The following is a 27698-nucleotide window of genomic DNA, read 5'->3' as shown; positions in this document are numbered from 1 at the left end:
GGTCATGGAGACAGAAGGGAGGGGTGAGGGCCATGCCCCCGGGGGCTCCCCTCACCCAGTGCTCCAAAAGCTCAGTGTTCTGGGTAGGGCTTTTCTCCAGAGGCCCATGGGGCTGTGCTCTGGGCTAGGGTCACAGGCACAGGCCAGATACGTGTGCCCCAAAACAGGAGCTCGGCTCAGGGGCCCAAGAAAGGAGCCGGAACCTTCTGGAGACCAGGGGTCCGCAGGGCGAGGGCCTTGAGGCCCCCTGGATGGGGCAGGTGAAGGACCAGGTGGGAGCCTCAGCCAGACACCCGCTCCGTCCTTCCTGGGCTCTCTGCCCTGGCCATCAGGTGCCCGTCACCCCACCACAGGGCCACTGCAGGTCTGGGAGCCACATGCCACATGGGGCTTTCCTGCTCAGGGCCTGGCTGGTGCCTAGCAGGGCTGCTTGGGGGTGGCCAGGGGTCTTCTCAGATCTCAGGCCCCAACAGTATTTTCTTTCTTTTTCCTTCCTTTTCCTCCCCAACCCCAATCCGCCCCCCCACTAAGCCCTTTCTCAGTCTGGCAGCAACTCTTCCCCTCTCATCTCTCAAGGTGCCGACGGAGCCAAGCCCCCTCCCCTAAAAGTACAGGTTACGTGCCCGCTGCTTCCGCTCCCAGCCTGCCACGCCACGGTGGGAGCCACGAAGCCCCACGGTCCCCGACCCACTCTGTCCTTTCCTTGCAGGCTCCACTCAGGACCATGAGAGCAGGCCCCTCCAGGGCCCCTCAAGGGGCGAGGATGTCCGCCCAGCCCGCTTTCCGCGGCCCGCCTCGGACCACGGCATCCTCCTAGCACCCAGGACGGAGGGGCCATGCCTGGGGAGCAGCCCCTCGGAGCGCCACCCCCAACCATGACCGGAGACCTGCAGCCCTGCCCAGCGGCCAGAGGCACGGGGGGCCCCCTGCAACCTCCCAGTGAGGTCAGTGCCCCAGCCAACAGGACCACCAAGGCCACGGGCAGCGGGGCCCAAGCCATGGACAGCCCTGAGACCCAGGTGCGGCAGGCTGGGAAGGTGGGGCCCAAGGCCCCGCTCCCCAGAACCCAGTCCCTGAGCAGCGCCCCTGGGAAGGGAAGCGGCCCCCAGGCCCCAGCAGGGCGGAGCCCGGTGCAGGCTCGCGCGCGGCGGGCGAGCAGGCTGGACAGCGGCCCCCAGCAGCCCTACGGTCTGAGCACCGCCAGCTCAAGGCCCAAAGCCGCCCTGGGCGAGAAGACCCCTGAGGGCCCGCAGCAAGAGGCCCCCCGGCCCCCAGAGGCCGAGGCCCCCCGGGGCCAAGGAGCCAGAGCCCGTCTCAGGCCTGGTCCCCCCAGGGCCGAGGCTTCACCTGGCCCGGAAGAGCTCAGCTTCCAAAAGTGCTTCCAGGAGACCCCCTCCAGCTTTACCTCCACCAACTATACCTCACCGAGCGCCACCCCTGGGCCCCCGCCCCTCAGGGCCCCCGAGAGCAGCGGCGCCAGCCCCTGCCGGCCGGCCTCCTACGTGGAATTCCAGGCCAGCAGGGCCGATGCCTGGCCTCCCACGGCTGAGAACAGCTTCCCAGGTGCTAGTTTCGGGGTGCCGCCCGCTGAGCCGGAGCCCTTTCCCGAAGGCGGCAGCCCCGGGGTGGTCGCCTTCCAGTACCCCTTCCCAGAGCTGCACGGAGCCGGCCCGAAACCCTTCCCCGAGGACGCAGCCGGGCCCGAGTACGCCGAGAGGGCACTGGTGTTTGCCTTCCACCAGCCTCGGGGAGTGTGGCCCGAGGAGCCGGTGGGCACGGGCCCAGCCTACCCCCTGCCCGCCCGCTCGGGCCCCCCAGCCCTGCCCTGCTACCCCGGCCGGCCCGGCGGCCTCAACGCCCCCGGCGACCTTGGCGGTGCGCTCCCTCCCCCTGGTGCGGCTCGCCCGGCCCCCAGCCCCTTCTCGGAGAGCACGGCCACCTTCCGGGACAGTTTGCACGAGAGCATGACCAAAGTGCTCCCTGAGAGGCCGCCTTCGGCCCACGATGGGCTGGGGAGCCCCAGGGGGCCCCCAAACTCACTGGCCCAGAGGCAGTTTCCCGGGCAGGCGTATGGAAGCCCCGGAGCCGGCGGGGTGGGCACCAGCCCAGGGCCTCGGGACACGGAGCTGACTGCCTCAGGGCCCCCCGCCGCCAGACTGCCCCCGCTCTGGGACCCCGCCCCAGCCCCTTACCCCACGCCTCCCCTGGGCCCCCTGGCCACCACCAGGAGCGCATTCTTCGAAGCCCAGCCCGGCCCAGGCCAGCAGCTCAGCCTCCCCCAGAGCCCCCCGCTGCCCTGGCCCCAGGTGCTCCCGGCCGCTGGCCCCGGCCCCCGCCAGGTGGAGATGATGAGCCGGCTGTCTTTCCCCCCGGAAGTCCCCGAGTGGCAGGCGGGCAGCCAAGGAGCCCTGGCTGCTGCCGCAGGGAAGGCGCCCGGGCCGGGCGAGAAGCTGGCGGTCCTGAGAAACAGCCCGGGCCAGCACAGCGGCGGCTCCCCTGGGCTGTTCGCCTACAATGGGCTGAAGGAGCCTGGAGCCCAGCCCCCGTTCTTCGGGGCGGCCCAGCCCCAGGCCTCCCCCCGGGGCCCCCCCGGCCCGCCCCCGCCCAGGGTGGTGGGAGCCTCCCCCAGCGAGTCCCCCCTGCCCTCGCCGGCCACCCACACGGCCAGCAGCACCTGTTCGTCGCTGTCCCCTCTGTCCAGCAGCCCAGCCAACCCCAGCTCGGATGAGAGCCAGCTCCCCGGGCCGCTCGGGCCCTCCGCCTTCTTCCACCCACCCACCCGCCCCCAGGAGACCGGCAGCCCCTTCCCGTCCCCCGAGCCCTCGCACGCCCTCCCCATCCACTACCAGCCGGAGCCTCTCAAGGCCTTCCCTTTCCCCACGGAGGGGCTGGAGGAGACCCCGTTCCCTAGCTCGGGGCTCGAGGTGGGCAGCGTGGGCCTGGAGGGCTTCCCCCAGGAGCCGCCCCCCTACTCCGCCCACCACTTCCCCCTCAGCAGCGCCAGCCTGGACCAGCTGGATGTGCTGCTCACCTGTAGGCAGTGTGACCGGAACTACAGCAGCCTAGCCGCCTTCCTGGGGCACCGGCAGTTCTGCAGCCTGCTGCCGGCCAGGGCCAAGGACGGCCACCAGCAGCCCCCCGGGTTCCCCACGCCCCCCGTCACCCCCTCCGCGCTGGCTGCCCCCAAAACACCGGCCCGCGGGACCCCGAGCCCACTCAGCCACACCAGGACAGCGCCCTTCCTGCTGGGTGGGGACGTTCGGCCTGACGGCAGAGACGACCCCCTGAGGATGAGCTTCCTGCCCAGCCCGGCCGCCGCCCCCTTCCCGCTGCCCGCAGGGGACCTGGACCTGGAGGACGCCGCCAAGCTGGATAGCCTCATCACGGAGGCCCTCAACGGCCTGGAGTACCAGTCAGACAACCCTGAGATCGATAGCAGCTTCATCGACGTCTTCACCGATGACGAGCCTTCCGGCCCCAGGGGCCCCGCCACTGGGCAGCCCCCCAAGACCAGGCTGGGGGCAACGCCAGAGAACAAAGCCCAGCTCCCGCTCCCGGCAGTGGCTGCCCCGCTGGAGCCCCAGCCGCCCCGGCCCGGCGACGGGGGCTACGCGGCCGGCCCCAGGCCCAAAACCCGCTCCCTGGGCCCAGCGCCCTCAGAGGCAGATGGGGCCAGCTTGGCCGGCCAGCAGAGAAGAGGAAAGCGGTTTAAGTTGTTCCAGAAAGAGCTGGACACGGTCAGCACCGCCAAGAGGCCGGGCAGGGGCTCCAGGGCCAGCCGCCTGAGGCCGAGGAGGAAAGGCCGGGCTGAGCCGGCCCTGTCCCGCCCGCGGGACCTCAGAACCCAGGCCCCCAAGAGCCACACAGACCCAGGGGGACGGGCCCTCCTGGTGGAGACCCGGAGCTCCAGGCGCCTCCGACTGTCCCCCGGCCAGGACTGCAGGGGGAGGCGGGCCCGGGGCGGCACCTGGAGCAAGGAGCTCATCCACAAGATCGTGCAGCAGAAGAACCGGGCGGGCAAGCGCGGCCCAGCCCCGGGCGCCGCGGACGGCGGACCCCAGGACTGCGACGGCGCCTCCGAGTCTGAGGAGGAGGATGGCCCGCGGCTGCGAGGCTCACGCTTCAGAGGCCGGTCCCGCCCCAGCGGCCGGCGATGGCGCCGGGGCGAGAAGAGGAAGGAAGTGGACTTGGCCCCGGGTCCCAGAGAGGGTGGACAGCAGCAGAAGCCCAGGAAGGCCGTGAGGCAGGAGGCCGTGAGGCCTGGGGGCTCCCCGGGCCCAGAGGAGCCGGGCGGGCCGTGGCCAGGTCCCGTCAAGAGTCCTGAGGCCCAGGGCCCGTCGCACGGCCCAGAGGCTGGAGTGGGCCCTGAGCAGAGAGGCCCCCAGCGTCTCCTGCGGGGTCTCACGGGCGCCGAGACCCCAGAGGAAAGCCATCCCTCTCTGGACTTCCCCCAAGACACCGAGAGCCCTGAAATTGCTGAAGACCTTCCCCCTGATGCTGCAGGACTTCACAGAGAGGCTCTGAGCTCCCCTCCAGCCACCTGTGGGGGAGGAGGCCCCTGCCCCCCAGCCCCAGAGCGACCACAGCTCCGCCAGGAGGACGCAGTGCTGGCCCGCGCGAGCTCACCCGCGCTGGGTGCCCCCCGGTGCTCGGAGCCTGCCGTCTCCCAGGACGGAGAGGAGCCCCCTGCCTCCCCGCCAGGAGAATCACTGGTGCCCGTGGCCAACGCAGCCGACACGGCCCACCCCGAACCCAGGACCCTCTGTTTGAAGACCCCTGGTCTTGGAGACTCCGTGGGGCTTCCAGCTGCCAAAAAGGGGCCTCAGCCCTACAGCAGCCCTCCCAGCGGATTGTTCCTCAGACCCAAAGACCTGGCTGGCTGTTGCCACGAAGACCTGGGCTCCCAGTCCTCAGCCCCAGACAGCCCGCCGGCCATCAGGGCAGGCCTCTGCCAGGATGGCGAGGATGCCAGTTCCCAAGAGCCCAAGCCGCCCAGGAACACACCCTACACAGTCGTCACGGGCCCAGGCAAAGCCGAATCGCCGCCGGCCTTGGAGCGCACGGCCCTCTTCTCGGGGCCGCCTGGGCACAGCTTCCACCCGCCAGTCTATGGCAGCCTCTCTGGGAACGGGGACACCCAGGTGCCACGTGCGTGTGCCGCCCCTCCCCCGAGGAGACCTCAGCAAGACCCACCGTTCCTCTCGTTTCTGCCCAAGAAGGGCTGGTCCCTGCTGGAGGAAGTGTCCCCCGTGCCGCCTGGCCATCTGGGCCCTTTTCCCGGCCTCTCAGGGGAAAAGGCATTCAGTCAGCGGTGTCCCAGTGAAGGGACTGTGGCCACCAGCCTCCCCGCTTTGCCCGGCAAGGTCATCGAATGTAGCACCGCTTGTAGCGGTGACCTGTCTGAGGAGGAGCTCGAGATCAAAAGGCTGGTCACCGAATTGGAGAGTCAGCTGCAAAGCAAAGGCGCACAGGAGGCCCCGGGAGAGCCGTGCGGAGCCAGCGCCACCAGTCCTGGGGAACTGCGTCCACGCCCGGAGGGGGCCGAAACAACTGTGGCCACCACGGGGGGCGCTCTAGGGAGCCCCCAGGAGGAGTGGCCCTCGTTCCACCATGGAGAAGCAGCCCTGGCCCCCGGCGCCCACAAGGACGTGGTTCCTGGGGGTCCTTTCAGCCCCACTGGGGCCAGCCTCAGTTTCCGGCCAGTGCAGAAAGCCGGGGTCTCCAAGACAGGGCTCCCCAGGGCCGAAGGGGGCCTCGGGGCCCACCTGGAAGTCTGTTTACCGGACCCCCCGTGGGACATGGGGAGTTTAGCGAAGTGCAGCCCAAACCCTGAGGCTTCACTTCCTAAGGGTAACAGGGCCACCAGAACACAGCACAGCCAAGACCTCCCACTGCTCTTTCCCTGCCCACGGAGACGGGGGCTTTCCCCGGGATCCCACAAGGCACCTGGACCCTGCCGAGACCCCTCAGAGCTGGAAGCGTTCGGCAGCCCTGTCGCCCCTCCGGCACCTGGCTTGGCATTTCAGGGGGCCGAGCTTCTGCCCCTGGGTGCCACCCCACATTCTGGTGCCAGTCACAACAGTGCCCCCAAGGGACACTCTGTGAGCAGCACAGGTGGGCCAGGAGGAGCAGGGGGCCCTGGCCCTGAGTGTAACGAGGAGTTTGTACCAGCGGGGGCCTCCCCACATCGTGCCTCCGTGCCCGACCGCAGCCCCGGCAGGAGGCCCAAGGACCCAGCCTCGAGCCCCCTTCATCAGCTCCAGCTCCTGGTGGCCAGAGCGGCTGAGAGAGAAGATGACACCCGGGGCTCCCAGGGGCCCCCGCCTGATGACACCCAGAGTCCTCAGCACAGCGATCCCTCAGATCCGGGAAAGGAGAGTGTGGAAGGTGGGAAAATGGCCTGCAGCCCTGCCCGGGGCTTCCCGGGGGCTGTGCAGACGACAGCCGTCCCTGCTGTGGCCGGACGCCAGCTGGGGCCAGAGGGAGCTGGACATCCGGGCTCACACGGCCAGGCCAAGAAGCCCAAGGGCCAAGTCGGAGCCAGCCAACTGCAGCCAGATGACCGGGGCAGGCCACGGCGGCCGGACCAGCTAGCCGGGCAGCTCCAGAGAAGCAGGGTGGCCGTGGGCCTTTGGAAGGGGGCACGGGCCACCCCAGGCCCCACCTACTCTGAGGCAGAATCTTCAGTCCCAGCCTTGGCAGCAACCGACACGGAAGATGGGCCTGAGGACCAGACTCCAGAGGCAGTAGCTGGCCCAGGCCTTCAGAAGCATCTGCTGTTCGCTGGCGAGAGCCCAGCGCCCCCCGCCAGGGACCTGGCCAGCCGCACACCCTCGCCCGCTTCTGCAGCCACCCCCGATCCCTGCGGCCCCAAGGAAAGCCCAGCTCGCCGCCCTCTCCGGGGGGACTGTGGCCCCCTGGAAGACCCTCCCAAGGAGCCCAGCTTCGTCGGTGTCTTCACTCCCGCCCATGGAGGGGACTGCCCTGGAGGTCGCATGGCAAGAACCCTAGAGGGTTCCAGAAAAGGGAGACCAAGGGAAGCTCCTGCCTCTGTCACCCCACCCCACCCAGCGAGGGCCACCTCCCCGAGAGTGACCGTCAAGGCCACTGCCCTGTCCAGCATCCCTACCACTGGTGGCCTGGGGGCAGTCAGAGGCCCCAGGGCCGAGTGGCCAGACCCCAGGGGAGCCCTGTCCAGCACCCACCCCGATGGGGTGCCCAAGGGCCCCTCCTCAGAACCCCCAGGCAACAGGGAAAGCCAGGGTGTCACCGCTCTGCCCACTGACCCTTCCACACGGGGGGCCATGGGGCCAGATCCCCACACCTGCCAGGAAGGCGAGGCAGAGGCCAGCCTCCAGGAACAGGAGGGCCTAGAGATGCTCAGGGCCGGGCGCCCTGCCATTACAGGGGCATCCGAAGCTGGCACCAGGGGTCTGCGGGTCACCTGCCCCTCCACAGAGCTCCACCCGGGCAGAACCACAACTCCGAGCAGCACAGCCAGCGACTCCAGACCCCACTCCCCCCGAAGCCTCGGAAACAGCCTCCACCAGAGACCCCAGGGGGATCCCCTCAGCCCCCAGGACCCCAGACAGAAGCCTCGTGGCTTTAAAAAGAAGCCTGTGTTCACTGAGAACGGCCACTGGAGGGGCGGAGCCCCCAGCGGGCAGCCCGTGACCTGTGAGGTCTGCGCGGCCTCCTTCCGCTCTGGGCCGGGCCTGAGCCGCCACAGAGCCAGGAAGCATGGGCTGCACAGGGGTTCTGCCTCCCAGCCAAGCCCAGCGGCCCCACCTGCTCCCCAGACATGCCACCCACCCGGGAAGAAGAGCCGCAGGGCGCCGGGGAAGGAGAGACCGAGGCGCCTGGTGGGAGACCCCAGCCAGGCCGGTAGGCTAAGCCCTGTTCGCGGCTCTGTGGCTCCTGAGGATGCCCTGGGTCCCGAGATGTCCAAGGGGCTTAGGCGGGGGCTCCGCCTTCTGGGAGCAGCAGGCTGTCCCCCCGGCTGGGAACCACATCCCCCAGACGTGGTCAAGCAAGGGGTGGACGTGAGGCCTGCAGAGCCCAGGAAACAGAACCAGCTGGAGAGGGATGAGCCCCGATCCAAACAGACAAAGAAAGCCGGGGGCCAGAGGCGGGGCAGGCCGCCCGCAGACTTCCCCAGCGAGTCAGAGGGGAAAGCCAGCAAGAGGGCGAGAAAGCCAAGAGCGAGAAGGTTCCGGGAGGAGAGCGGTCTCCAGGGCCCTGCAGATGTGATTTCAGGGAGAAGAGGCTGGAATCCGTCAACGGCCATTGCCAACTGCCCGGCTCTCCCGAGCCGCCACCTCTCACCAGAGGCAGAGCAGGAGACTGAGTCCACGCAGCCGCCTCTCGTCGCCACGGACCTGGAGGAGACGCCTGCACGGAAGTCTCCTGGGGATCGGGTGGCCTGTCCAGGGATGGTGGAGGGGGCACCTCCTGCGCCGGAAGGGCCAGTGGGGCGGAAAGCAGCCTCGGCAAGAGGGTACGCGGGACCCCGAGAGACCAGGATGTCTGGCATCTGCAAAGAGCCGTCGAGGGCAGCTGGCGGTAAACCTGCAGGGGACAGCAGAGTGGCCGAGAGCAGATCAGGGCAAGGTGTCTGGGAGGGGCACGAGCCCCCCTGGGACCCGCAGGGCCCTCCCGAGACTCGTGGTTCTGAAGCAGGCAGCACCATCAGCAGTTGCCTCCAGGACCCCCTGCACAGTCCAGGAGAGGGGGTCCAGGAGCAGGAGGGCACTGCTCCTGAAGCCCCCAGCCCGAATCTCAGAGACCCTCTGAGCTTGTTTGATGATGAGGCCTCCTTTTCCCAGCTCTTCCCCCTGGGAGACCGCTTGGTTCGGAAGAAGAACCCCCGTGTCTACGGGAAGCGCTGTAAAAAGTCGAAGCCACCTCCCCGGCCCGAGCCTAGCGGCCAGGCAGGGGGCAGTGTCGCTCTGTCCTCCTCCCGCCTGCCCACAGACCTCAGTGACTCTGGCTCGCTCTGCCTGTCCCACGAGGACCCGTGGGGTGACGAGGCTGCGGGTCTGCCGGAGTCCTTCCTCCTGGAGGGCTTCCTCAGCAGCAAGGTGCCCGGCATTGACCCCTGGGCCGTGGGCCCCAGCCTGTGGGCCCTGGAGCCCCACGCGGAGGCGGACCCCTGCTGCGCCGAGGACCACCCGTCAGAAAACATCCCTGAGCTGCACATGGTCCCGGCAGCTTGGCGAGGCCTGGAGCTGCAGGCCCCCACCGACGAGGCCACCTCTTCTGCGGGAGACGCGAGCCCCGAGCCCCCCAACCTGGAGCGAGAGCACTATGAGTGTGGTGTCCCCGGGAGCGCCGTGGATCTGCAGATGCAGGGCCTGTGCTTCCTAGGACCCTGCGAAGACCCTGCAGGTCTGCCCGGCACCAGCCTCTTGGACTTCAAGGCCACGGCCAGTTCCCAGGGCCCACAGAGCAGGACAGAGGGGGTGGCCGGGGCAAGAAGGGCCCCAGGCGGAGGCCGGCCCACCAAGGCCAGGAGGGCGCCCTACAAGTGCAGGGTGTGCTTTCAGCGCTTCCACGGCCTGGGAGAGCTGGACCTCCACAAGCTGGCCCACAGCCCCTCGCCGCCCCCTACCTGCTACATGTGCGTGGAGCGCAGGTTCGGCTCCCGCGAGCTGCTGAGGGAGCACCTGCAGGAGAAGCACGTGCAGAGCAAGGCAGGGCTGTGGGCCTGCGGCATGTGCCGGCGCGAGGTCGCCGACGTCTGGATGTACAATGAGCACCTGCGTGAGCACGCCGTGCGCTTCGCCCGCAAGGGACAGGCGCGGAGGTCCCTGGGGGACCTGCCCGGATGTTGGGAGGGGGACGGCACGGTCACGCGCTTCCTGAGCGGCATCGTGGGACAGGTCTCCAAACCCCACCGGGGCAAGCGCTCCATCGGCAAGGCAGGCGGGGGCCCCGCGGAGGCGTCAGGGGCGGATGTGGGAGCTGGGAAGGAATTCCCGAGGGAGAGGCCAAGACCCAAGGCCCGCGCCAACGGCTCCGACCCGGACAGCGCCTCGGCCCAGGGCAGCCCGTCAGCCTGCGGCTTGTCCCCCGACGGCCGTTCGCACAGCGAGTCCCCCCTCCCAGCCGTCCCGGTGCACCAGGACTGCAAGGACCCTGCCCGCGACTGCCACCACTGCGGGAAGCGGTTCCCCAAGCCGTTCAAGCTGCAGCGCCACCTGGCGGTGCACAGCCCGCAGCGCGTCTACCTGTGCCCCCAGTGCCCCCGGGTGTACCCCGAGCACCAGGAGCTGCGCGTGCACCTGGGCGGCGAGCACGGGCTGAGCGGGGAGCTGGAGCTGCAGCACACCCCGCTGTACGCCTGTGAGCTTTGCGCCAACGTCACGCACATCAGCAAGAGGTCTTTCGTCTGCAGCTCCTGCAACTACACCTTTGCCAAAAAGGAGCAGTTCGACCGGCACATGGACAAACACCGGAGGAGGGGGCAGCAGCCCTTCACCTTCCGCGGCGTGCGGAGGCCCGGCGCCCCTGGGCAGAAGGCCTTGGCCCGAGAGGGCTCGCTGCCCAGCAAACGGCGCAGGGTGGCCGCGTCCAGCAGCGCCCCCGGATCCGGCGTGGACGGGCCTCTGTCCCGGGACAGCGGCCCCACCCTGAGCGAGCGGTCCCTCCCAGCCCTGGCCCAGCCCTGCCCGGAGGCAGCTCCCAGCACCACAGCAGGGCAGCCCGGGACCCCAGAGAGGCCCACAGGCCCCGTGGGCCACCCGGTCGGCGGCGGCGATCTGCCCTCTGCCCTCCAGGAGCTCCTGCCCCCGTCTCTGTCTCCTTTCCCGGCGGCCTCGGCTGATGGCAAAGATGGCCACGAGCCGGACCAGGCCCTGGAGAGTTCCGAGGACGAGGCTTCCGCAGGCAGCCCTGGGCGCTTCCTCCAGCAGGCTCTCCCCTTGGGGGGCTCTCTGCCCCAGCCGGGGGCCGGAGGCCAAGACGCAGAGGAAAAGAGGGCAGCTGGCCCGCTCTCAGGGAAACACGGGACCCCAAGTGCCCCTGGCAAATGTGCCCCTGACCATCACCCAGAAGCCCCCTCTCTGCTCTGGAAGGAGAAGCAGGTGTCCACGTGTCACGTGGCACCTGCCAGGGGCGCAGGAGGCCCCTCCCACAGAGGCAGTGCCAACAAGCCCGGGGGCTGCCAGAGCTCGTCCAAGGACAGGTCAGCCTCGTCCACCCCCAGCAAAGCACCCAAGTTCCCAGTACAACTGAAGAAGGCGGTGCCCAGCCCAATGCCCAGAGAGCTCCCCCATGGCACTGAGGACAGGCCAAAGCCCACCACCCTCAAAGTCAAGCCGGGCCCCGGCTCCCAGGGCGCTGGAGGCCCCCGGCAGGGCACCAAGGCAGCGGGCGGCAGCCAGCCCCAGCCGGCCAGCGGGCAGCTCCAAAGTGAGACAGCCACCACCCCAGCCAAGCCCGACGGCCCAGGCCAGGGCCCCGCCCCAGACAAGGCCCCCCCTCGAGCCCCAGCCAAGGGCTACCCCAAGGGACCAAGGGAAGCTGGTGACCAGGGGCCGCGAGGGAGCCTGGGCCCCAGGGAGGACGGGGACAGCAGTGAGAAGAAGAGAAAGGGCCGGGCGCCGGGGCCAACCAGGAGTGAAGCTGTGGGGAGCCTAGGGGGAGGCCCCCCGGGCCCTGACAAGCCCCCCCGGGCCCCACGGAAGCAGGCGACTCCCAGCCGCGTGCTCCCTGCCAAGCCCAAGCCCGGTGGCCAGAGCGGCACAACACCGCCCCAGCCCGCAGAGCCGCGGAAGGGGGAGCCCGGCCATGCCCAAGGGAACATCAGGCGCGGCAAGGAGGGGTTGGGCAAGGCCCTCCCCCAGGCCAGACCCCTGCATAGGCCCCCCAGGAGGGGCGGGGCTGTCCTCGGTGCTGAACCCCCCAACCCCCGGGCCTGCCGGACAGCCGAGTCCCAGAGCCACCTCCTCAGCCAGCTTTTTGGGCAGAGACTAACCAGCTTCAAGATCCCTTTAAAAAAGGATGCTTCGGAGTAATTTATAGGAGCCAGCACGTGCCTGGGAGTGGGGCTGGGGACGAACTGGCAAATGGGGGACCCTGGTCTATGCTGAGGAGCTCCAGTCCTCCGAGAGTTTACCTGGTGGCCACATCTTAATCCACCTGCCATAGCATGCAGATACTCAGACTCTGGTGTTAGACCTGCGACCCTGATGCCTTGAACAGGGCCTGGGGTGGACAGCAATCCCTTTCTAGCTGGAAGGTGAGGGTGAGGGGTGGGCCAGCTGCAGCCTCTTTGAGACCATGCAGCTGTTTTCTCAGTACCAAGACGTTAAAGAGAGAGCCGCTCACCACCACCCCAGCCCCGTGTGCCCCACAGCCAAGGCCCGGTACGCCAGAGAACCCCTCGCTTTAAAGGTTTGCACAGGGCACCCCACCTGTGTCATCTAGCAGGAAGTAAGTTGAGGCAGCTGCCGGTTGTATGGTGGCAGCCTCCGTCTTAGTGTCGTTGCTGCTGTTGCTGGAATTCCAAAGCGACCCTAGAAATCAGATGGGGGCAGAAGAGCCATCTGTGAGCTGCCCGGCGCCCCCCGCACCCCCCACCGCCGAGCACAACAGGCCTTCTCTGACCACAGGGTCGTGCCGGCCACTGTCCGTGCCACTGACGGAAGAGCCGATCTCCAGTGCACCTTGACCCCTGGTCCTCCCTCCCCACCCGCACTGCCCCCAGCCCAGCCTCCGCAGTTGCCCTCTCTAGAGCCTTCCTTCTACATGGAGCTCTCTGCTGCAAGTATCAGCAATTTTACTCTGACGATCCTGGTGCTATTTTCATGTTGTAATGTGAATACAGGCTTCCTTGATTTGCTTTACCTGGGGGGTGGGGTCGGACCAGGAGGCGCAGTGTGCCGCACGGGCGGCCCAAGGCACCAGTGGCCTAAGAAGCCCTTCGCTGGCTCCCGGCCGCCTCTGGGAGGCGCCAGCCCCACGGGCAGGTCAGAGCAGCCAGTCAGGGGCAGCTCACGCACTGACACGACCCAGGGGCTGGCTCGCACGTCCTTTCTACAGAATCGTGTCTTCACGGGGGCAGGAGGCAGGGAGAGGCTTCCTTCTGTTCTTAGGTGTCTCTGAGGTTTGTGGTTTGTTTTGTTCTGTTTCTTCATTTTAGCCTTGGGTGCAATGTGTATGTCAAAAGTTTTAATTTTGATATTTCGAAAGAAACCAAATCAGGCCCATACTGCCTTCGTAGCAGGTGTGTGTGCCACTCAGAGTGCCGCTTTAGTGCTGACGAATAAACCCGGGGGCTCTGAGGTTGTAAAATCTTAGTGCATCCATGCGGTCAAATATATGTCCACTATTTTCACAGGGCACCTCCTCTGTGGCCTCTGTCCTCCCGCCAGCCCCACCCTGCCTGCCCCCCCGAGCCGCCGCTTCGTCCGTCCCGTCCCAGGGCCACCGGGCCCTGCAGAGCCGCCCCAGCCATATAGAGGGGTCCCACCAGCCCCCAGACTTGTTAACACGGTGCAGACAGCACCTTAGCGCTGGGCGGGACCCTCTCAGGAAGGAACGAGCACAGCTGGGTTAGGGGACCCAGAGGGCAGCAAAGGCAGCAGGAGGGATCACACTCCCACGGCAGGCCCAGACCCCTGGGGCCCACGTGTCCTGAAGACCCCCGTGTCTGGGACAAGCGCCCGGATGGCAGGCAGGACCCGTCCAGAGTCGGGCACCAACCCTGATCCCGTCCTGCCCCTGACAGCTGCCTGCACACGGGGTCTCTCAGAGCAGGCCCCAAACAACACATGCCGGGCGCGGGAGTGGGGGGAGCCTCGCCAAGCCCTTCCACAGGGAGGGATCCTGCACGTGACCCGAGACTGCCGAGCCCACGGCCCCCCAACCGCCCTGCGCACTCCCCCTGTCCTGCCAGGCCCCAACCCTGCCATTCCCTCCGCCAGGGACGCCCTGCCCTGTCCTCTCTCTCGGTCTCGGCTGCTCCCGCTGAGTCCCCCCGCCCAGGTTGGCTGCCTCCATTTCCACGCCTACCGTGGGCCGGGAACAAGCCAGCGGCTTACGCAGTGGTGCGGGCTGGGAGTTGCGCTTTCGGTGGGTGGAGCTGGAGCTGCGTTGGGGAAAGGCTATCTGGGGACGTGGTGGCGGACGCCCATGAGCCAACTGGGTCCACGGCACTGGGTGCCCCCCCATCGGCTCACCACGCCTCGGGCGGCCTGGGGCCGGCATCCGCATCCCCGGAAACGTGACGGAGCATCCAGGCCCTGCCCCAGACTGTGAATCCGGCGCTGGGGCGAGCCGGGCGCTCTGCCCCCTCAGGCGCCAAGGCTCACCACGTCGGGGACCCCCGCAGCTCTAGTCTTCTCAGGGCTGGACGCGAGCGAAATCCACCCTCCTGGACCCTGAGCCCACCCCGCAGCCGCGAGCCCCGTGGCATGGATAGAGCCAACCTGGCCAGCAGGTGGCAGCATTCGCCGGCTCGGCGGGGACGGGCAGCTCGGCTGACGGGCCTCAGTGGGCACCAGCCTCCGAGCCCCACACGCACACATCACAGGTACACTGGGCACCCCCGTCCTCACCGACGGGCCCAGAGACACACACTCACGGCACACGGGGGTGCACTCCTCCACGGCTTCACACACACACACCCACACGCAACCACGTGAGTGACTCTGGGCACACCTGTGGGACCCAATCCTCAAGGCGTCCAGGGTGGGCATCCCGAAGGGCCCTGTGTGAGCCGAGGGAGTGGGCCGGACAGGGTGGGAGAGGGTCCAGGTGGGTATAGCCCTGTGCAGGGGCCACTGCTCCCTGATCCCCTGAGAAAGCTGAGAAGCGGAGCCCAGACCCCACTGCCCTCGCTGGCCTCGGGCAGAGACCCCTGGGCCTGGCTCCCCCATCTAGGAGGCCAGAGTGCCCCTCACCCTGAGACTGCAGGGTCCCCCGGGGCTGCCCTGCACTGGGCAGGGGGCAGGGGCGACTGAGGGTCAGCTGCAAGGTCACATGAACGCTGTATCGTACAACTGCACCCCCCCCCCAGGTCCCAAAGCCTGACCCCGACGACCCCTCGGCCCCCAGCCTGGAGACGGGGCAGGAGAGAAGGTGGTGCCTGGGGCCAGGTAAGGAGGGCCAGGTGGAGGGGCCGGGCGGGCGGAGCGGGTGGGGGTCGGCCAGAACTCGGTGGGCAGGGCAGCAGGAGGGAGAGGGCTGGTGGTGGAGCGGGCAGGCCGGGCTCCATCCCCAGGCCCCGTGAGGGGGAGGCTTGCCCGCATGGCTAGAGGGCATGTCCGCCAGGAACCTGCTGGAGAATGTCATTGCAGTGGGCTTTGCTGGGCTCGGAGAATCCGGTCTCCCAGGGAGAGCGTGTAGGCGGCCACGCTCACACAGGCGGAAGAATCCGCACGTACAGGGTCCCACAGAGAAGGCCTCAGAGGTGCAGAGGGCCTCCAGGGAAGGGCTGGATCCTCGTCACCAGGGTCCATCCAAGCACCTCCCGTGCGGGGACAGGAGTTGGAGGCCGTGGGTCCTGTCCACGTCACCTGCGAACGTGCCGCGGGTGGGCTCTAGAATTGAGCCTGAGGCTGCGTCTCCCCAGACCCCATGTCTCTGCCTGTCTGGTGGGTGGGCAGTTGGCCTGAGGTCCCGCTGCTGTGGCCATGCCGAGCCTTTGGGGCATTGCTACTTTCCGCCCTCCTGGGAGCTCAAGGCCACAGCCCCTTCCCACAGGGTAATGTCTACCTTGCTGACCGGCTGGCATGGCCTTGTGGGCTGCAACTCAAGGCCACCGGCCTCCTCCCCGGAGCCCCAGGCGGAGAGAGGATGCAGATGGCTCTCCCGGGGCCCAGGGTTTAGCTGGGCCTGAACACACCGCACCTCGGTCTCAGCTGCCGAGAGACCCAGGACCGTTGCTGGGGCCCAGGCAGGAGGGCGACCACCAGGGACCAGAGACATCAGGCCCATCACCAGCCCCTCTGGGGCCTTTTTTTTTTTTCTATAAACTTATTTATTTATTTTTGGCTGCATTGGGTCTTCGTTGCTGCGCGCAGGCTTTCTCTAGTTGCGGCGAGCGGGGGCTACTCTTCGTTGTGGTGCGTGGGCTTCTCACTGCGGTGGCTTCTCTTGTTGCAGAGCACGGGCTCTAGGCACGTGGGCTTCAGTAGTTGTGGCTTGCGGGCTCTAGAGCGCAGGCTCAGTAGTTGTGGCGCACGGGCTTAGTTGCTCCGCGGCATGCGGGATCTTCCCGGGCCAGGGCTCGAACCCGTGTCCCCTACATTGGCAGGCGGATTCTTAAGCACTGTGCCACCAGGGAAGTCCCTTCCTGCCTATTTAAATGGGCCCGACAATCACCGAAAACCCTTCCAGCCCTGACACTCGGGGCTCCCTCCGAGGCCTAAGTGCTGGGGCTCACTGGCTTTGTCCGGACACTGTCCCCTCGCTGCCCACTGGGCTCCCTCCCTCCCTCCCTCCCTGAGGTCTTTGCTCAGACGGCACCTCTTCTCTGTGGCCTCCCTAACCACCTGCTAAGATGGCAGCTGCGCCCCCACTGCCCCAGGCCCCAGCCTGCTGTATTTAACGGCACGTTTGGCCTGATGTGCTCCACGGCCCACTCCTTAGTCCTGGCTGTTGTCCTGCCGCTGGACCCTGAGTGACGCGTCCTGTGTGTTCTTCGCAGCTGTACCTCCAGTGCCCAGTGTGGGAGCGCAATCCACGCCTGTGGGGGAGGGGGAGGGGAGGGGAGGGGGAAGGAAGGAAGGAAGGAGGGCGAACGAGGAAGTGTGCGCTTCCTATCTGGTGATGTAACCCGCGTGACCCCCACTCTCTTCATTGGGATATGTCCAGATAATATTTCCTGTCTGCGCCTGGCTGGTAAATGGGCCGCACCTGGGCAGCTGCCTGAAGGGGTGGATCTCACTAATACCTGAGGACAGTTTCCAGGCAAGAACCTTTGTGTCCCGGGGTCTCAGAGGGTGCAGCTTGTTAGAGATGCTGGTTTCAGAGAGGACCGCTGAGCCCGGAGGAGTCCAGCCCCATTCCCCTCCTCTCTGCTCCCCCAAGATGTCTGAGCGGTGGGCGGTGGAGATCAGACAGGGAACCACCTGAGCCCATCTCCCAGGCCAGAGCCAGTCCCAGCCACCATGGGGGCAGCCCGGGCAGCAGCCCACCCCCCGTACACCCTCCCCTCCCCGCAGGGTGGCCCAGGCGGCATCTAGTTGTCACTGGCATCGCCCGACTTCTCCCCTGCTCCTCCTGCAGCCGCCTCTGATCCCTAACTTAATTTATTTTGACAGCCTCGCTGCCATTTGACCTCCCTATGGAGTCACGTGGTGCTTAGAACTCATTATACCCCCTTGAAACAGGAAGTTAATTAAACCCTTCACAGAGCCGGTGTTGACAAGCATCGGTGAGGGCCCCTGGCACAGCTGCCCAGTGGCTCCAGGGCCTTGGGCTGACCAGCAGCGGAGGGAGCGAGGCCTGGGCCCCCTTCCCCCCAATGCAGCCACCAGGGCCCATTCTGCAGCAGCAGGCGCGGATTTCCCAGGGAGACTCAGCTCTGCTGCTCACCTGCTGTGCGGCCTTGGGGGAGTGACTTCACTTCTCTGAGCCTCAGTTTCCTTGTCTGGCAAATGGGAATTCTAACTGTCCCTTCTTCAGAGAGCTGTTGTGAGCAGACGGTGCTCAGCACGGGCCCTGGCACCGAGGAACCGTCCACAGCTCACTCATACCACTGCAAGCGTAAGGTAACAGCGTGCTGAGTACCACAGAAAAGGCACCTGGCCCCTGCAAGCTGGACCAGAGAGGAGCGGCCTAATGTGGTCTGGAAGCAGTCAGGACCTCCCTGAGGAAGGGTGAAGGGGCCAGGCAGTGGGAGGGAAGGGTGCACCGGGTGGCAGGAACAGCTTGTGCAAAGGCCCTGTGGCCACAGGCCACCGGGACCCACATTCAGGGAGGGTCAGAGGAGAAGGTAAGACTGGGGCAGGGCAGGGCCTGAGGTTATCACGTTCGCTTAGTGGAAGGCCCCGCTGGCTTCAGCCTGTAGTGGGGCCAGGAGTGGCTCTGGGGATCCGGCAGCAGTCAGGGTGGTAGGTAAAGGAAGCTTGGAGCGGGGGTTGGGCTGACAACAGTGTCCCCACAGGGCCTCTCAGAGCTATAAGGAGGTGAAGTCAGGGACACTGGGGGCACAGTGAGGCAGAAAGAGGGCTCACGGTGTGGCCTGGCCGTCAGAGGCCCCTCACCTGACCTGGGCTCGGGACGCGATCCCCACAGTCTGTCCAGCCCCCCCAGCCTTTGCACCTGCTCCTCCCTCAGCTGAGAACGCCCTTCTGCCACCACTCTCTCCTGAACAGTCTTCATCCTTCAGTGTCCAGCTTAAGTGTCTAGAACATTCTGTAGTTCCCTTGGTCATCACCTAGCAACCAGTGCAGAGCCTGGGACGTGGGTGGCACCACAATCAGCCCCCTCCCCACCGGCAGCCACTGCCCGGCCCCGGGCAGTCCTCCTGGGTCGGGGCAGCAGGTAGCATGCCCATCAGCAGAGCCAGGCCCACGGTTGCCAACCCACAGGGCAGAGGGCAGCGGTGGAGCAGACGTGAGCCCAGAGCCACAGGAGCCCTGAGGGTCATGCCCCCCGCCCCCACTTACAGATGAGGAAGCCAAGGACCTAATTGCTTAAGGACTTGCTCAGGGTCACAGCCTCCAATGTGGCAGAGCCAAGATTCAAATCCAGTTCTCCTGGGGCCCAGCCAGGGTGAAGAACCCGGGCTCTGGAGTGCGACTGCCTGGGGTCACAGGAAGTGCCACCACTTATGAGCTGTAGGGCCACTCTGAACCTCAGAGTCTTCATCACCACCACGACAGCCTTGGAAGCTGTGTCCTAGGCCCAGCTCTGCCACTTTCTGCCTGGGTGACCACCAGAGGGTTGCACAAGGACATCATGAGAGACCATGAACCAGCCCAAAAGAAGGGCTCGGAAAAGGCTGGTGATGCCGATAATGACATCGCCCCTAGAGCCATCCCCAGGAGACTTCCCTAGGCCCAGACAACCTTGGAGCCTTCCCGAGAGGCCTCCAGACTATTAGACCTTGAAATCCAGCAAAGCGGGAAACGTCCAGGCCGTGGTCAGGGCAGCCCAGCTCCACGCCAAGCCCTTCTCAGCTCCATAGTGGGTGTTGCCAACCCCCAAGTGGACTGAATGCAGTTCTGTTTTCTCCACCAGTGATGTTTGGATGTGAATCTTGGCAGTCCCACAGGGGATGCAGGTGGCCGGATGGAGCCCTCTCCCATCTGAGCAGGGACCCCTGCAAAACCCCACGGAGATGGCACCTCCTCCAGTTAGCCTTCCTTGATTTCCCCAGGCAGAGGCAGTCGCTCCTGCTCTGGGCTGAGCCGGGCCTGCCTTTCCACAGCATTTCTTGCTCCTCTTTCCTCAGTTTATCATCCTTATCAACAGACCTCCCCTGAGGGTGTAGTGGCCTGTGTGAGCGAGGTCCTATGACACCGCCATTGGTCACGAGCAAGCTGGAGTTTCCTCATCTGTACGGTGGCGGTAATAATATCCCCGTGCAGGGCAGACAGAGGGGGCAAAGCATGGAAGCAAAGTGCCCCAGAAACAGCACGGGCCTGGGTCAGGGCTGACATGGCGTGTTATTTTGTTTGTTTGTTTTTTATAAATTTATTTATTTTTAATTTTCGGTGCGTTGGGTCTCCGTTGCTGCGCGCAGGGCTTCTCTGGTTGCGGAGAGCGGGGGCTACTCTTCGTTGCGTTGCGCGGCCTTCTCATTGCGGTGGCTTCTTTTGTTGCAGAGCATGGGCTCTAGGCGCGCAGGCTTCAGTAGTTGCGGCTCGCGGGCTCAGGAGTTGTGGCGCACGGGCTTAGTTGCTCCGCAGCATGTGGGATCTTACCAGACCAGGGCTCGAACCCATGTCCCCTGCATTTGCAGGCGGATTCTTAACCACTGCACCACCAGGGAAGTCCCCTGTCATGGCGTTTGATGGGCACTTGACCCGCGCAGGTGCACAGAGCCCTGCACTTGGTTTAAGGCTCTTCTGTTGCTGCCTGGAAATTCTTAATTTTTGAACAAGGGGCCCCACATTTTCATTTTCCACTGAGCCCTGAGAATGATTTAGTGGATCCTGGTCAGCAGGACCTGCCTCTGCCTCTAAGTCCCTGGGCAACTGGGGTGTGTCTCTCCTCTCAGAGCCTGAAGTGGCCAAAGTCCTGCCACTCTTTTCCTCCTGCACCCTAGACAGACATCACTAATTGATCGTGGTTCTCCTTCACCTGCTGACCCTCAGAACCCTCCTCAACACAGACCTCCAGGCATTCCAGCAGCACCAACCTGGGCGTCACTTGCTGTGCATGGAGCCTCAAGCCCAGCACAGGTCCAGCCCGTGGCCGCCTCCTCCAGGAATCCCCCTGACTGCCTGACTGTGAGGTTCCCATCCTGTAAAGAGGCCCTCTTTGGGGAAGGCAGCAGGCCCAATGAGAAACCCAGACAGGTGGGGCCCCTTGTCCAGTTGACAAACATGTGGGAGCCCTGGGCCGAGTGAACCAGCCATCCATGGGCCCCATGCTCCCCAGAGGAGGGGTGCAGCACCGGGTAACTCTAGGAAGGCTGTACCCCTTGGCCCTGGACAGGGGGTGGGAAGAGCTGGTGACCACATGACCCCAGACAGGTCTCTTGGCCTCCCGGCCCTAGTGTTCTTGTCTGTCCAGTGGCAGTGGCTGGTCCTGGGGTAGACCTCAACCTTCTGCCCTGCCTGCCAATCTCCTGCCCTCCTGGGAGCAGCAGTAGGGCAGGGCAGAGTGCCCAGGTTCTGGGGGCAACCTTTTCCTCTTCCGTGGGGCAGGGGCAAAGGTAACAGGAGTCAGAATGAGGGGGGTCTCACAGGCAGAGTACTCAGTACCTAGCCAGCCTCCACATGTGACAGTTGTGATGATTATCTGCCATCAGGTGGGTGGGCCCAGCTTTCCCGACAGGCATCCAGGTGTCCTGTTTGCAAAGGTCTTCCCATTAGCCCCTGGGCCCTGCTCACTTCCTATTTCTTGTGAATATGGGGGGTGGGGGCAGGCACCAAATGCAGGCCAAGAATGTTAAAAGAATACACTTGAGCCCCCAGGGACAACTCTAATGGTGTATGACTTTGAGCCTCCCTGGAAAATGGGGGGCCTCTGGGATCCCATGAACATATCCCAAAGAACAGAAGGCTCGGTCTCCATGGCCATGGCTGGAACAGGCAGTACTGACCTCGCTCCCTTCTGACTGTTCCAGGCGGGGAGGGGGCTTGGGGGTTCGCTCAGCCCTCGGAAGGGCCTTCTTCTCGGGCCTCCAGCAGGGGCGCCCTGAAGAGGCACGGCCGGGGGAGGAGAGGCCCAGAGGGGCAACGCCTGGGGGCTGCTGGGGAGCAGGCACAGGCCGCTGGCTTCTACGCCACCCCTTCCCCCGACTTCCAGCCATATCTGAGCCCAAGGGAGGAGGACCCGAAGTCCCCCACTCTCCACTTGGGGCTGCAGCCACCGGAGGTGGCGAACCCCAGGGATGCCGCTTCCACCGCAGTCTTGGGCAGAAGCCGCACCCTGCCAGAGCCGGCTCCAAACCCCAAATCTGGTCCAAGGCAATGTGGGGCGTCAAGGCCTCGGGCTTCCTGACCCGGCCCTCACTGTCCCCCATCCCGCGGGCCGAGGAGGGTGGTCGCAGAGCCCAGAGGTTCTGGGCGGGACCGAGGCCCTGGAGGCGGAGTTACAGAGCGGGGGGCGGAGTCATGGGCGGTGGAGGTCGGAGCCATGGCTTTGGGGCGTGGTCTGGGCGGGGCTTCGGTGTCCAGGGACCGAACCAGGTCAGGCCAGGCTGGGGGCGGAGCTGCAGCTGTGCCGGTGGGGGCGGGTCCAGAGAGGTCTGGAGCCCGGCCGGACGCGGGGCGGCGGGGTGCCTTGGGTCGCCGAGTCTGAGCCGGGTCAGGGGACAAAACGGCAGGGCCGAAGGAGTAGTCGAGGAGGCCACAGGTCTACTCAGGGCCGGGGGCGGGTTCAGCTCTTTGGGGGCGGGGCCAGCAGGCGGGGCGGGGCCATTGCGGCGAGGAAGCAGGGCCAGTCCAGGGGCGGGCCAGGGCGGCGGGGCGGGGCGGGGCGGGGCGGGGCCAGGGCCGCGAGGTAACAAGATCCGCCCGGGGGCGGGCCAACTCTGTGCAGGCGGGGCGAGGCCGCGGCGCTGGGGGCGGGGCCAGTGGTGGGGGCGGGCCCGGAGGCGCGGCGCCGTGACGCGGACGCCCCTCCCGCACGCCCCGAGCTCCCGGGCCGAGGCCGCCCGGTTCGCCGCGCGCTGCCCGCAGGTTCCATTGAGAAGAGCCGAGCGGCGGCGGCGGCGTCTGCGCTGAGGCGGAGGAGCCGGCAGCAGCCCGCCGCCCGCCGGCGCCGGCGGTCCGCGCGGCCGCACAGCAGGGCCGAGCCTCCGGCCTCCGCAGCAGCGCCGGGCCGGACGCGGCGGGCTGGGGGCGCGGGCCGGGGCGGCCGCGGAGCCCAGGGGCCGGGGGCATGAGCCGCCCCGCGGCCCCGCCGCGCTCCCGCCGCCCGCCGCCGCCCTCCAGGGGCTAGAGGCGGCCGCCACGAGGGCGCGCGGCGCCGGAGACATGTCCAGGAGGAAACAGAGCAACCCCCGGCAGATCAAGCGTGAGTCAAACTTTGCCCGCCGGCCCCGACCCCCGCCAGTCCGCCCCCGGTCCGCCCCGCTCTGCCCGCGGCGCCCGCGACCTTCACCCCGCGCCGCGCCCCCCGCGCTGTGTGCCAAGCGCGCCGTAATCTAATCTCCGCTGGCGGGCCGGTCCCCCGCGTCTCGTCACCGACACCGGGGGTCCCGCCTGGTGGGGTTGTCCGCCCAGAGGGCCGGAACGGGGTTGCTGGGGGCGCGGCCTGCCCCTCCCCCGCATCCCCCGAGATGGTGCGGCGATAAGGCGGCCCGATCTGGGCTCAGATAAAGTTTAAAATATTCCATTCTGCAAGTCCCATCCTGATAAGATCGCTCTGTCGGGACGGGCTGAAATTGTGATCTTATCTCGCGCGGTTGACTCTCCCAGGCTTTGTATCTAGAGGGAGAAAGAGAGAGACCTGGGAGGGAGAGGGGGCACCCGGGGCGCGTGGAAGTGCACGGCCAAGTGGCGGAGACCCGCCGGCGCCCACCCCCACTCCCGCTGTCTTGCAGAGCCGCCTGGCTTGGGGGGTGGAGGTGTAGCTACCGCAGCCCACGCGCTGGGCTCCAGCCCTGTCTCTGGGTCTCGAACTCGAGCCTTCCCTGCCCGGGGACAGCCTCCTGGAGGTCCTCCCCTCCCTGTGTCCCAGCCAGGACTGCAGGGGCGCTGTGCGCTGGGTGGCTTGAGGTCACACACACCCTCTAGCCGAGGGGCTGCTCCTAGTCGGGGAGGGGTCTCCTGGGACTCAGTCCTGGGCCAGGGTCGCCTCCGCACGCGTCCAAGTGTCTCACCCGTCTGGCCCTCAGGCCACTCCCCCGGTGGGGAGGGGGGCAGGCAGCTGCTGTGTCCACACTGATGATGCCCCCCCGAGATAAGAGCGCCCCGTACTCTTGGGGCCACTCGGCTGCCTGAGCAGGGAGAGAGAGGGCAGTGCACAGGAAGCACGGCTCCCCACCCCACGCCAATAATAACTTCGCGCCTCTGCTGCCAGGGCCAGAGTGCGGGGCCACATCTCCCCAGCCAGACCAGCAGGTCGTTGAGGCTGCCCAGGAGGCGAAGAGGGGGCCAGACCACTGCCCAGCCCCATGTTCCCCCGCACTGCCTCTTCTGTCCACATGACCATTGCCACCAGAACCCTGTGTGCATGCTCTTGGGGGAGTGTCTACTCCCGAGGTCCCAGAGAGGGGGAAGGCAAGCATGAATCCGGGTTCCCGTAACCCGACTCCTCAATGTGCAAGCGGGACCTGTTTTCCGAAAGTCGCCTTCTATCAAGTCAACTCAAGTATTAAAACCACCCACAGGTCCCGATCTGCGCTGGTTCTCTGGTTTCTTTTTCCCCTCCTCCCCTGTGCGCCTCTGTTCGGTCTGTTCTCGTGTGTGCGTGTGTATGTGTTTCATCGTGATGAGAAATGCAGATAGCGCGGGCAGGGAGATCGCAGGTTGGAAGCCGATCGCCAGAGCCGATAAGGCCCAAAGCGGAGTGAGCGCCCGGGTTCAGCTGGGTCGACCGAGCGGTGCATGTTGGGGACAGGGACCAAAGCGGGCGCGAGGGCGAGCCCCCGCTGTCCACCTTCAGCGCGCCCGGGAACCGGGCTGGGGAGGGGGCCGGCCCTGGGAGGCGGGGCCGGGGCACCCTCCCTTCAGCCCGCGGCCCCGGGCGCCTCCTCACCCTGGCAGATCTTGGCGCGTTAAGATGCGAGCGCTGATTGTCACCAAGCGGCGGCGCCCGCACGCCCGCCCTCTGCCCGCGGCTGTGCGTAGGGCCCTGGCGGCTGTGTGCCCGCCGCTCTGGCCTCACCTGCGACCAGGCCGCGGGTGTGGAGGGGAGGGGCCCGAGCGCTTGGGGCCGCCGCCCCCGCCTCGGGCCCCCACCAAAGCCGGGGCGCAGCTGCCCGCGCCTCTGTGCGCCTTTTGTTCTGCGCAGAGATAGATGTGCCGCGCTGATAAGGCGCACAACCGATGGCGGCGGCGATAGGCGCTCCCATTTATTAACTTCAAACGTGGGAGCGGGGGAGGGCGAGGCGGGAGCGCGGCCTTGGCCGGCCAGATGGCTGCGACGATAGGCCGGGCCGCGCTGGCGGGGAGCGCGGGGCGGAGCGCAGCTCGGGACCCCCGGCGCCCTGGCCCGCCGAGGTTTCCTCCCGCCCGGGTCGATGTGAGCTCAGATAAGCGCCGGGCCGGTCGGCCGGATGGCGATCTCCCAAAGCGATAAGAGCCCTTATCTATGGCCACCAGGCCCCGCCGGGTTCGAGGCAACAACAGCGTGGGGGCATCGCGGCTGGGGCGAGTGGGGGGCCTCCGACCTGCCGGGGAGGGGTGGAGGGGCGTGCGTGCCTGGGTCCGTTTGGGCGAGTTTTCATCCCAAACACACTTCATTGCCAGGAAGTTGATCCTCCCCCTGCGGGTGGTACAGTCCGTCAAAATGAAAGAAAACTGACTTTGCACCGGCCAGGAGCGGGGAGGAGGGGAGGGAGGACACCCAGCCCTGATTCCTATTAGATGGTGTGAGATAGCCAGAGTCAGGGTTGTCACCTCCAGAAGGAGAGAGGGTGTTTTCCCCCTTGAATCAAGTTGGGGTTGGTGTTCTTCCTGGCAAGTGGTAAGTGTAACCTGCTTGGAGTTTTCTTGAAAAAGGAATCAAAGTGGCTTCTGCTGCTGAGCTGAGGTTGGGGGGAACACAGTGTGCTGGCATCTTTTTGAGCAGGTCCCCCAAATCAGAAGGGAAGGTCTGCTCAGACCTGCCTTGATTCACTCAGCAGGTCTTCACTGAGCACTTGCTGAATGCAAGTACTGGGTCTTAGCCACTGCCCTGGGGAGCCAGGGGAGGGGTGAGCTGACCAGGGGCCGGCTGAGAGCAGTGTGGAAAACAGGGAGGTGGGGGCGGGTGGGGGCAGATGGGGCAATGCCTGCAAGGGGGGACCTCCAGCGGGGGTCAGGAAGAGGCCAGCTGTTGGGGGTGCCTCCAGGGACAGTGGGCTAGCCTCAGTTTCCAACTCTGGACAGTGGGGGCAGGAACAAGCCCCCAGGTCAGACTGGGGATGCTGAGGGGAGCACAGAGCCCTTTTGCAGTGGGAGGGCCCCTGGGGACCATGGCTCCAGATGCCAAGTGGAAATCGAGGCCAGCCAGGCAAGGGGCTCCCGGAAGAAGTCCCAGCCCTAACAGCTGCTCCATTGCAGATGGAGGTGTTTTTCACACGTTCTCAGAGCTTGATTAAGCAAATTATTGGTGGCCACAGGATGACTCATTCACTCCGAGCTTTAAGCCACCTGCCCGCTCTCCCCAGCAGCCGGACGCCCACCTGGAGGCTGACAGTGCCGTCTGGTGAGGGCCAGTTCCGGAGAGAGACTGGGTTGGGCCGGAAGGGGGATGAGGTGGTCTTTGAGTTTTTATGAACTTGAGAGGGATTATCTGCACAGAGCAATGCGCCTCCCCCTTCCAGGTGTGGGAGGCTCCTGGGAATCTGCCTGGTTCCCAGGGGTCACCTTGCAGTACCCACCACCCCACTGTGATGGCAGAGAAGCAAGGAAAGATGGGGCTTTGGCAACCCGGCTGCCTGTAACTTGAGCCCCATGAGCAGGTGGCTGTGCCTTCCGCAGCCTCAGTTTCCCCTCTCTGGAAATCAGGTGTGACCTTGCCTGCCAACCGGGGGGTGGACGGGCACCGTGGCTGCCCTCAGCTGCCCTCTGCCCCCTCCTCAGAGCCCTGGGGGCATGGGGGCCAAGCTACAGTGAGCCAGGGACCAGGGCCTTAGAGATGCAGAGACTGGCTCCCAGCCCCCATTCCCAGAACCTGGCCTTGAGCAGAGCTCTGGTGGGCAGCGGCTGGGGCCCTGAGCTCTCAGGCCCTGAGGCTGGGCCTTCACGCTGGTTTTCCTGCATTCCTGGGCCTGAGGGAAGACAGACAGCTCATTTGCTCGTTAGATAGTAATAATGATATCAATAGTAGCTAATACTCACGGGGCTTACTCTGTGCCAGGCCATGTGTTATCTTAAGGCAGGTCCTGTTCTTACCGTTTACATCTTGGGGAAACCGAAGCACAGAGAAGTTAAGTTTCTCACCCAAGAAAGTGACAGCCAGAGTTGGAAGGCAGGCAGTCTGGCCCCGCTGCGAACATCACGCTGCTTTCCCACAGTCTCTTGCCTTTGTCTGCCTCTGGGCTTCCCCAGCCTCAGTCTCCACACCTGTGAAATGGGCCTCTGGGAGCACAGGTGCCCAGGGGTCTTTCCCCAGCCCTGCCCTTGCCAAGTCTCCTGTGACCTCCTTCCTGAGATGTTTCTGCGCAGGGTAGGAGGGTGGGGTCCCAGGAGGCTTCACCCAGCCCTGCCAGGGCCCTGAGCCCCAGTCTCATCCCGCCCACCTAGCCAGCCCCTCCCCAGAGGTCACTGGGAGCCCAGCATGGCACCAGCACCGCCAGGGATTTAAATGGGTCAGTTGGGGAAGAAAGGAGGAGGGAACACGATGCCATTAATTGTACCCCTTATCTCCTGTTTCTATGCCAACCAGACGTTCCTGGGGCTTGCCGGGCTCGGGAATAACACTCCCGGGTGGACTATCTGCCATCGACAGGCCCTCTCCTGGAGGCAGCTGTTGCGTCGCCAGCCGCTGTCGCCAACCCCGTAGCCCCGGGCCTGGGTGCCTGGCTGGGCTCCTGCCACCGGCCCCCATACCCTTGGATCTTCCTGGCGCTGCCCCATGGCCCCTGTCCCCATTTCACGGACGGGGAGACTGAGGCCGCCATCACACGTTCACTCTCTGGACCTCGCCTGCTGTTCCCTACCCAGGCAGGAGTGGCCTGGACCGAGAGGGTTGCAGGAGAGGGGGCAGCAACACCTGCAGAGTCGGCCCTGTGCCTCCATGTCCTCGGCTTTGGCAGCAGGAGGCGGATGGCCCCGTGGGTAAGGGCTCAGCCGCCTTCAGGCTGCCGTGCATGTGTCCCTGTGGGGAGGGGAGAGCAGGCTCCCGTCAGGGCTGCCCCCTCACCAGGGCCTGGGTTCAAGCCGAGACTTGGAGGATTTCTCTCTGGCTTCTTTCAGCCC

General features: G+C 66.2%; 1 protein-coding gene across 4 annotated transcripts in view; it reads left to right on the top strand.

Annotated features, from left to right (window-relative positions):
* The window catches only part of ZNF469 (zinc finger protein 469), a 264223-nt gene extending 244253 nt beyond the window's left edge, over positions 1-19970 (top strand). For all 4 annotated transcript variants that reach the window (XM_057533761.1, XM_057533759.1, XM_057533760.1 and 1 more), the window contains one exon: positions 710-19970. In XM_057533761.1, coding sequence (XP_057389744.1) covers positions 837-12017 — 11181 coding nt within the window. In that variant the 5' untranslated portion in view covers positions 710-836 and the 3' untranslated portion in view covers positions 12018-19970. The remainder of the gene's footprint in view (positions 1-709) is intronic.
* Positions 19971-27698: the final 7728 nt, after the last annotated feature.

Source organism: Balaenoptera acutorostrata, chromosome 19 (genome assembly GCF_949987535.1).
Source record: "Balaenoptera acutorostrata chromosome 19, mBalAcu1.1, whole genome shotgun sequence".
Lineage (NCBI taxonomy): Eukaryota > Metazoa > Chordata > Mammalia > Artiodactyla > Balaenopteridae > Balaenoptera > Balaenoptera acutorostrata.
This window is presented reverse-complemented; position numbering and strand designations above follow the sequence as displayed.